Source organism: Neophocaena asiaeorientalis, unplaced genomic scaffold, assembly GCF_003031525.2.
Source record: "Neophocaena asiaeorientalis asiaeorientalis breed wild unplaced genomic scaffold, Neophocaena_asiaeorientalis_V1.1 scaffold78, whole genome shotgun sequence".
NCBI lineage: Eukaryota > Metazoa > Chordata > Mammalia > Artiodactyla > Phocoenidae > Neophocaena > Neophocaena asiaeorientalis.
Window position 1 is genome coordinate 14,704,072 of NW_020175018.1, and position 9,215 is coordinate 14,713,286.

General features: G+C 59.7%; 1 protein-coding gene across 1 annotated transcript in view; it reads left to right on the forward strand.

Annotated features, from left to right (window-relative positions):
• ASS1 (argininosuccinate synthase 1) overlaps positions 1–9,215 on the forward strand; it is a 50,611-nt gene that overhangs the window by 14,205 nt on the left and 27,191 nt on the right. Inside the window, exons 5-8 of the mRNA XM_024762662.1 lie at positions 2,676–2,732; positions 4,719–4,793; positions 8,045–8,115; positions 8,628–8,658. Coding sequence (XP_024618430.1) covers positions 2,676–2,732; positions 4,719–4,793; positions 8,045–8,115; positions 8,628–8,658 — 234 coding nt within the window. The remainder of the gene's footprint in view (positions 1–2,675; positions 2,733–4,718; positions 4,794–8,044; positions 8,116–8,627; positions 8,659–9,215) is intronic.

The window sequence follows — 9,215 nt, forward strand, 5'->3', positions numbered from 1 at the left end:
CTGCTTGGCTTGGGGGGAGGGGGCTGGGGGGGGCGCATCAGTGACTTTACACATCAGGAGATGGGTGTCCAGAGTGAGTGAGTGTGGCCTGCAGGAGGCTGGCACCCAGAGGCGGATCTGGGTAGGACACTTGGCCAAACTTTCTGCAAGGGGTTCGCAGTGAAGAGAAAGAGCTGGGTGTAAGCAGACTGCAGGGGGGCTTTCCCAGATGGGGAGATTCTAGCAGGGACCGTCCTGAGCCCCCGGCCTCTCCCAGCTTCTGGCTCCCGAGTCGGGCGATGGAGAGACCCAGGGCCTCCGGGCCCTTGTTCCAGCCCCGCCGATGTCGCCTTCACGCATTGGCTCTCTGAACGCCCCACTGAATACCTACCCATCCCTGGCTGTCCTCCACACACTGGGACACCCATACAGGGGACTTGGGAGCCCTGACCCAGCAGGGGGTGACGGTGATGCTGAGACAGGAGGAAGGGCATCCCAGGCCGCAGGAACAGCTTGTGCAAAGGCCTGGAGGCCAGAGGCAGCTTCTCACCGAGGGCCCAGCCCAGGCGGCACCTGGTGCAGAGAGAGCGGGGGTCCACCCCTTCACACCCCTCGGGGACCCTGAATCCTCCCCACCAGAGAGCTGCACAGAAGCTGAGATGGCCCTTCAAGGGCCCCCTTCCTCCCCCCAGTTTTGGAAGACGGGCCTGGAAATAGGAGCCTGAGACTTGGGAAGGGGTGTGGCGGCAGGGGGTTTGTAAATGGCGCCATCTGTATGGTGAGGCCAGGAGCAGATGGGAGAGTCCCGTGCAGTCCCCGAGGGCGCGGCACCCGCACTTACACATGTATATCAGCACGTGGACACGCACGGGGTGTGTGGGACCTGCTACACCTCCTCCCCGGCCCCCGGGGAACCTGCCAGGGCCACCCTGGGGCTGGGGCTCCTGGGGTCAGGGAGGGAAGGACTGGACAGTCCTCGGCTCTTGTCTGGGACAGAGTTTGAACCTGGGGAGCCTGTTTGGCTTCTGCGAGGGTCTCTGGCTCGGGAACAGATGGGTGTCCCCATGGCGATCCTGATGGGCAGACCCCAGCCCGGCATGCCCGTCCAAGGAGGCACAGGCTGCCATTGTGCTAGGGGAAACTTGAAGCCCTGGAGAAAAAAAATCGCCAGGATATGCAACACTAGACCATATGCTTTACGAATCTAAAATAAGTCTGCTTTGTATTGTAGACACCATTGCTCCAGGAACTGTGCTGGTCACTGGCCCTCGGGCAAGTCTTACAGCCTGTGCCTCGGTTTCCCCATCCGTGAGATGGGGATAATAATAGAACCCACCTCAGGGGCTGCCGTAAGGGTTCAATGAGTTATGCGTGGAGCTCAGACCCGTTACCTGACTGTGAGCTATTAGGATGGGAGTGGTGCCTGCTGGCTGTGTGTCCCTGGGCAAGTGACTCCACCTCTCTGAGCCTGAATTGACTCATCTGTAAAACAGGGTTAAAAATCCCGCTGGTGCCAGGTGGCTCTCCCGTGTGGCAGCCAGGGCATGGTAGGCGCTCACTGAAGGGATGGGATGGAGGGTGAGTGGGGTGGCTGGTCCCGCACAGCCTGTGGCCCCGGGAGATACCAAGAGAGGAGCGGCCTTGGCCCCTTAGCCCCTGGCTCCGAGCAGAGGGGCTGAAACCTGTATTTCTGCGTCGCCTGACAAGGCTCTGGAAAATAACATGTTATTCCCGCCGCTGTCTCGCTGTGCCCGTGCAGTTTTCACAGTAGGCGAGAGGTCCCTCTGATATTTCCACAGCGCTTAAGCCTCCCTCCAGGCTGCCGAGCTGATGGGAAGCGGGCGGGCGGCTGGCAGCCGTCGTCTCTGAGGACAAGACGCGGGCACAGGGAGGCAGGGCCGCCTGCCCAAGGCTGGTGGGGGCCGTGGGGGCCCAGTGCCCGGGCTTGGGCCAGGCTCTGTGCCCTTGGACTTGTCCCTTCCACCTCTGGGCCTGTTTCCCTCTCTGTGCAGAGGAGCCCTTGGTGGTCACCTGGATCTACCCCTCCCCCAGCCAGCCACTGTGTAGACAGGGAAACTGAGGCTCCCAGAGGAGACAGGACGCCCGGTTTTCTGGACAAAGCACCGTGGAACCGTGGGAGTGGGGCAGGTGGGGCCAGGCAGGTGGGAGGCCCTCGGGAAGAGGCTGACGTGTGGGCAGCTCGGGGGCTGCCTGGAGTCTCGGCGGGGCCAGGCCTCCAGCCCTGCATGTGTGTGCACCCCCTGAAGTGCAGACACACGTGATGACCCGTGTGAACGCCCCCTCACACACCAGTGCACACAAGGTCACGACCATCACAGCTCAGCACACAACGGGCACGTGGGCATCTTGCGGACACATAGACACACGTCCCGCACACGTGAGTGCCCGCACAGCTCAGCTCTGTACTCGGGGAGCCCTAGGTTCAAGTCCAGAGCAGAAAGCCCTCTCCAGGAAAGCCCAGTCTTCATCTTTCAAACAGGCTTGTAGGACCCACCTCAGAAGGTTGTGAGGTTGGAGGTGAGCACATGCGGAGAAGGGAGCCACCCAGGGGGTCCGCCCTGAGTGGCTCTCGGGTGCATCGTTGAAGGTCATGCGGCCTTGCCCCTGCCCCCGGCCCCGCCCTCCGCAACTGGTCCCTGTTCTGTGGCTCCTGACCGTCCCGTTCCACGTTTCAGGGGAACGACCAGATCCGGTTTGAGCTCACCTGCTACTCACTGGCCCCCCAGATTAAGGTAAGATGTTGCTCCTCCCCCTAGAGGGTGGGCGCTGGGGGCTGAGGCCCCTGGGGGTGTGGCGCACGGGGTTCTGGGAGGTTCTCCAGATAGGGACCTCGTGGTGGGTGGCGCCCTTCTTTCCCATGGAGAGCTCCCTTCACTCACGCCAACTGCAGGGGGACAACACTCTGTCCCTGACCATTTGTCCTTCCTGAGACACTGCCCAGGTGCCTGGGCGGGTCAGGCACTGGAGGGAAAGATGAGGCTGCCCGTCCGCCAGGGTCCTCGCAAAGCCGGGTCTGGCTTCCCGGGTGCGGATTGGAACCATTCTGAGACACGATTGGCCAATATCTGGGCTGATCACAGCCCTCTCAGCCCCAGTGGGGGCCACCCAGCTAAGGCCCTCCCCCTCCCGGCTGCCTGAGCCATGACCCCCCGGGGTCTTGGATTCTCTCCTGGGATGGGAGTCGGTAGGATCAGGCCCCTGGGCATCCAGGGCGCGAGGCCGAGCCATGGAAACACACTAAGTGCCACAAAAACAAGGCCCAAGGGTGACCGCGGTTTTTCTAGTGGCCACGTAAAAAAAAAAACGAGGTCAAAAGCAACAGGTGATGTCATTTTACTATGGTTTACTGAACCCTATGTACCCAAAGTGGTACCATTCAGCATGTCATCGATGTAAAAAAATTACTGAGACGTTTTACATTCTTTTGGTACTAACCCTTTGAGACCCACTGTGTGCTCTACACTTAGCTGGGACCGGCCACGATTTGGGCCTTGGTGGTCACACGTGGCGCCCGGGTGCCATCTTGGACGGCACAGGCAGGCGTGGGTCCAGCTCCTTTGAGCCCACTTCGGGCGAAAGCTACAGAAAACGTGCCCCTCCCAAGCCCACAAGGGTCCCTAAGGGGTTTCATTTTTTTTCTTTTAAGTAGAACATCTTTCTCTGTCCCTTTAACCAGCCAGCAGCTGCTTGGGGGGTGAGAGTGGCCTGGAGGTGAGCGGTAATGAGCTCTAATGATCTGTTTTGACCCCAAACACCAGGGGCAGAGAAGCCCCCCGGAAGGTAGCTGCCTATTGATGCTGTAGGCGGGTGGGCGTGAGGCCCTTCCCCGACCCCCATTCTCTGTTCCCCCAGCAGCTTGGGGGGCCAGGGTGTCCGGTTTCTGGGTCTTTGTCTGCAGAGGCCAAGGCCATTGGTGGGATGGGGCTGGGGACAGGGCCCCAGGCTGGTCTCCGGGAGCTAGGATGAGGCCAGAGGGAGCTCCGTGCCCAGGCACTGCTCATTCCAGGCCTGGGGGACCCCACTCACACCAGTCTCATCAGCTTCCCAGCCCGGAAATCACACCGGCTTCTCCGTCTAGATGACACCTCCACCCCAATTAGGCTGCTGTTGGCAGAGGCAGGGGCCTGGCTGGCTCCACGGCTGAGTGGGAGCTTTTGTTGGGGACTTGTCCCCGACCCCCCAGGCTGGTGGGATGAATTCGGTCCAGCTCCCCTCCTTTCCCCAGCCAGAGCAGCCCTGGGGGAGGGGGAAGGGAGGGGAGTAAGAAGGGTGGGCCAGGGGACGTTGCAGGTCGCATGGGCCTCGCTGCCCCGCAGCAGGGCCAGGCGGTACAGCTGCAGCAACGTGAACCCCTTCTTAGTCACCAGGGGTGCGGGCTCCTGGCCCTCTGGACAGGGGTGCCATCAGGAAACTTGAGGCCTATCTAGTTCAAACCCTCAAGTCTCAGTTGGAGAAACTGAAGCCCAGAGGGGCAGGGACCTGCCTGGGGACGCACGGCCATTCTGCCACAGAGCTCAGGCCTCTCCAAAGCCACCCTCTAGGACGGCAGGCCGTGTAATTCCCCTGCCCAGCGGGGCCCCCCTGCCCACACCCCGTGGGGTACATAGAGCCCCCACCCAGGTGCCCGGTGGAGCCTCAGGCCCCTTACCAGAGCGGCCAGCTCTGCAGCTTAAAGCCAGGAGAGGCTGCCCGGGCCTGACTCCTCGCCCCATGTCCAGGTCATCGCTCCTTGGAGGATGCCCGAGTTCTACAACCGGTTCCAGGGCCGCAACGATCTGATGGAGTACGCGAAGGTATGGCCAGACCCCACCATCACCCCGGCCCTGACCCAGTGCCCTCCAGGCACAGCCCTCCAAGGGTGTTGTCTGGGCCAGAGGCACGGGGCTGGCACTGATACCCACGCCTGGAGACTGAACCTCTGCCCTGGCTGCTACCCTCTGCCCCGTTACACCTGTTCCCTGGGCCGGCTCCGCTGAGGTGTGGTCACTGCCAGGGGCATCTCCCAAGGGAGCCCCCAGTCCGCCGAGCAGGAGGGCGACGGGCCCCCCCTGCTTCCTGTTCCAACTGCCACCTCTGTGGTGTGTGTCACTCAGGGGATGGGCGGATGGGGGGTGTGGGCCCGGCTGTTGTGTGCCCCTCCGTTACCTAATTGTCCCCAGTGCTTTCCCAGGGACAGGTAGGCGCTCCGAGTGGCAGATGCAGACAAAGACTTTTGTCGCACCAGCCCTTTTGAAGTCCAAGTTGCAGTAAAACATATTAGAAGTTTTGCATCAAGATCCATAGCCACTCCCCAGGGCACCTTTCTTTTTAGCGACTCGATGGCAGCCCTTGACAAACAGCCTCAATCAGTCAGACAGGGGAAAGCAACCCCGTGCACACAGCAGAAAATTGCTCGGGGTTTTAAACAGCAGTCACCAGGGCTGGCTGTGAGCTCCTGCCGCGGCCAAGGGGCCGCGTGGTAGGGGACGCGGCGGGGACGCAGCCCTGCCCCTACCGCCAGCATCCCATTAAGACCTGGAGAGCTCGGAGGAAAGATCTCCTCTACCATCTGTTGTTTTATTATTAAAAGGGGAGTTTACAAGAGCAAGCCCATATGTTGCCAAACAAATTTTCAAATAGCAGAGCTATTAAGAGAACAAGGTTACAGGCTTTTTTCTCCTCCTTGGTCTCCTTGATGATACAGAACACGAAGCACGTTTTATCTTTAAGAGCAGTGAATTGAGACCCCCGCCCATCTACATTCTTAGGCCTGCAGTTGTGGTTTAAGAGAGGCCTGACCCATACGCTGCCCTTCGTTTCCGTAGCTCCCAAACAAAAGCGGCCCCTGGTTCTTCCAGAAAAGATGAATTTCAGCAGTATTGTTGTCCCTCCTTCCCAGATTTTGGGGAGAAGCCCCTTGGCTCAGCTACTGTCTCAAATGACCTTTTAAACAGGAAAGTTTGCCCCGGAGAGATGAGTCTGCGTCTCTGGCCACCGACCCTCCCTGGGAGGCTGGGATCAGAATTGAGCTCTCGGCAATCTGACCACATTCCAGGACGGAGGCAGTGTCCCTGCACCCGGGGAGTGACCAGAATGACAGAGCAGCAAGCAGACTCTGTCCAAAATTCAGAGCCAGGCATCTGCTTCAGCTGAGACGAAAATCAATGGGGCTTTGAAAAGCCCTGCTTTCAAGATTCCTAAGTCGCCAAGGCCACAAGGTGCTGTTAGGAGACTCATCGAAAACATGCATTAGCAACACTCTCCACCTCCCCGCAAATCCATCGTCCAAGGGAAAAACACTCAGAATCACCCCATCCTTATCACTGTCACCATAATTCTTTTAGAGCCAGTGTGCAAGGTCGGGGGCTGGAAAGCAGGGCAGTCTCCTGTGTACATGCTGAAGATGGTTTTGTTTTCTGTTCTCAATTGCATCCAGAATTTTCAGTGTGTGTGTGTTGGCGGGGAGCTCAGGATGGAGAGGGGAGGGGAAACAGATCTCTTTGGTTGAGGGACTATGTCTGGCATTTGTATATATCTCACTGCTAAGGAAGGGCTGCCCATCCCGTTCCTCCCTCCTCCGCCCCTTACCTCCTGTTCACTCGGATGGAGCCCCAGTGGGAAAGAGGAAAGGCAAGAGTGTTTCCAAACCACCCCTCAGAAGAAAGGCTCCAGGGAACCCGCCTGCTGGTTTTCTCAGCCCCCAGCCCGGGGAGTCCTCTCTGAGGGGATTTCAGCCCATCTGGCACAGGGTCCTGGTCCCCACACCTGGCCGCTCTACCTGGAGACGGCACAGAGCAAGCGTGTGGATTTGACTCTGGGCAGCTTCATGGTGCACAAGGAGCCCTCTGACATTGACGAGCCTCTAAGTGAGGTGTTCCGTTTGCCCATCTGGTTTACATTGACGAGTACGCAAATTTTAGAGTGGGTGTGGGCTGTTTCTTTTAAAAGGAGCCTCTGGGTAAAGCTTGACAAAAATCAAGAGGGGATAACCTAATTTGTTTTGAAATTTTAAGGTTCTGTTGAAGGAAACAGTGGCTCCCTGGAGGAAGCCTCTAGAATCTTAGTCGTGGGCATGAGCTGAGCCTGGGCGGAGCCCCGTTAAGAGACACGGGGCGATGCTGGTGGAGGCTGTGGGACCCTGCCTGGGCTGGCCAGGTTGGGGGACCCACCCAGGGGGCGAGGTGCTGAAAGGGGGCCTGGGAGGCGGAGCGGACGATCTCGCTGACTTAAAGGGGGCCCGGCTGGGCCACTCAGCTTTTGTGCCAGGTAAGCCCAAGAGAGGAAGGCAGGATGGAATGCGCGTGCTGGATCCAACCAGGTGTCAGCCAGGGCAGCACGGGGCAGCTCAGGAAGCCAGCCGCATCTTTAATCCAAAAGACCTTCCAGGTGTCACCAACAGCCTTTCAGGCCCAGGGTCTCCGGAGGGATAACTTTTCTCCTCGGACCAAGGCATGGATCATCTGGGAAGCAAAACATAATCAGAACCAACAGGGAGGATGGGGGCTCTTCCTTCTCAGGGCTGCAGAGTGATGTGTGTGGTGACTGCTGGGCAGTGGGGAGAAGTGGCCCCGGGAAGCGCCCGGCCAGGCCCCGTAAACAAGTGTCCTGAGCGAGCAGCTCTCATGGGCGCCTTGGCTGAGATCCACATTGGAAGGTGGGTCCATTCCAGCTCCCGGCTCATAGGGCCACAGTGGGGGTCAGCCGGTGGTGCTGGGAGACCCTCGGCACACTGCCTGGCACACTCTTAAGTGCTTCGGGGGGCACTTGAAGTATAGACTCAGAATCTTCTGGAAGAAACCTCCAAGGCCAGCACCCACTCCACAGCATCTCAGACACAGGGTCTTATAGTTTCTGCCTGGGCATGTCTGGAAATGGGCCCTCACTCCCTCCCTGAGCAGCCTGGGGGAGGGGAAGGAAACCAGGGGTGCGTCCAGGGCCTTGCCTGCATGGGAGCCAGAGGTTGGGGATGTCTCTGACCTTGAAAGAAAACCAAGGCAGCTGGGCCTGACCCTTGTGTCTACTTCAAGCTGCCTCACGCCAATGCGGTGTTGCCTCTTACCTGCAGCGACATGGAATTCCCGTCCCAGTCACCCCCAAGAACCCGTGGAGCATGGACGAGAATCTGATGCACATCAGGTGAGGCGTCGTCCACCTGTCCACTGCTCCGCTGTCTGCGTTGGGCCGGGATGTAGTGGTGGCCCACACGACACGTGGTCCCTGCCCTTACGGAGCCCGGGGGCCTCGAGGAGGACAGGCCACGTCATTCCCAGCTCTCGCTGCAGTTCTGCTGAGAGGGCACCTGGCCTCGGCTGGGGTGTCAGGGAGGGCTTCTCTGAGCAAATGGCATTTGAGGTTAGAACCTTAAGGATGAGGAGGGACCGGCCGGGGCTCCGGGAAGGGCGTCGAAAGCAGAGGGAACAGCCCTCTGAGAAGGCCCCCTGAAGACTGAGGGAAGTGTCCCAGGCCCTTGCTTGTAGCCTGCAGCTCCCACGGCCACCTGCGGTGGGTCCAGAAAGTTCCAGGCGGGCTTGGCAGCATTTGCTTCGGCAGAGATAAGGGACAGACCGGACTTACGTTGGGGGTAGGGGTGTCAAGGCTGTGTCCCTCTGCCCCCCTCCACTGACCCCCATCTTTCTTCTCCCCTACAGCTACGAGGCTGGAATCCTGGAGAACCCCAAGGTAATTCCCCATTTCCACAAGCCGGCTGTCTAGCGGTGGCTGCTCCGTGCCGACACTGTCTGGTGTGTTTGTAGCCTAATTTGAAATTTCACGGGGGGCCGGGCGTGGGGCCGGGGCCGAGTCCGGCCTGTGTTCCCCGACCCTCCCCACCGGGCGCCCCGCCGCCTGGCCACTCCGCACTGCGTTTTGAGATCCGCCCCCTTCTCTGGTGCTCTTTTTCTAATTGCTGTTGGGATGAAGAGGAGAAGGAAATATTTCAGGGCAGCGTGGAACCAGAGTGTGGCTGTGAGACAATAAAGAAGCAATTAGGCAGATGAGACACTTGTGGGAGGGCCCAGCCTGTGCCCTCTCAGGCCGCTGCTGCCATCGGGGGAGGTGGCACAGATCAGAGCCTCAGGACCCATTTGTCTGGGCCTGTGCCCGCCTGCGTCAGGCCGCCCTGATGCCCCTGTCCCCAGCCTCCCAGGCTGGGCCTCGGCGTGTTTGAAGTTTAGGATTTCTCTCCCTGGGGAGTTTTCCTTTGTATCTCCCCCCCCCGCCCGCCGTGGGAGATGGAG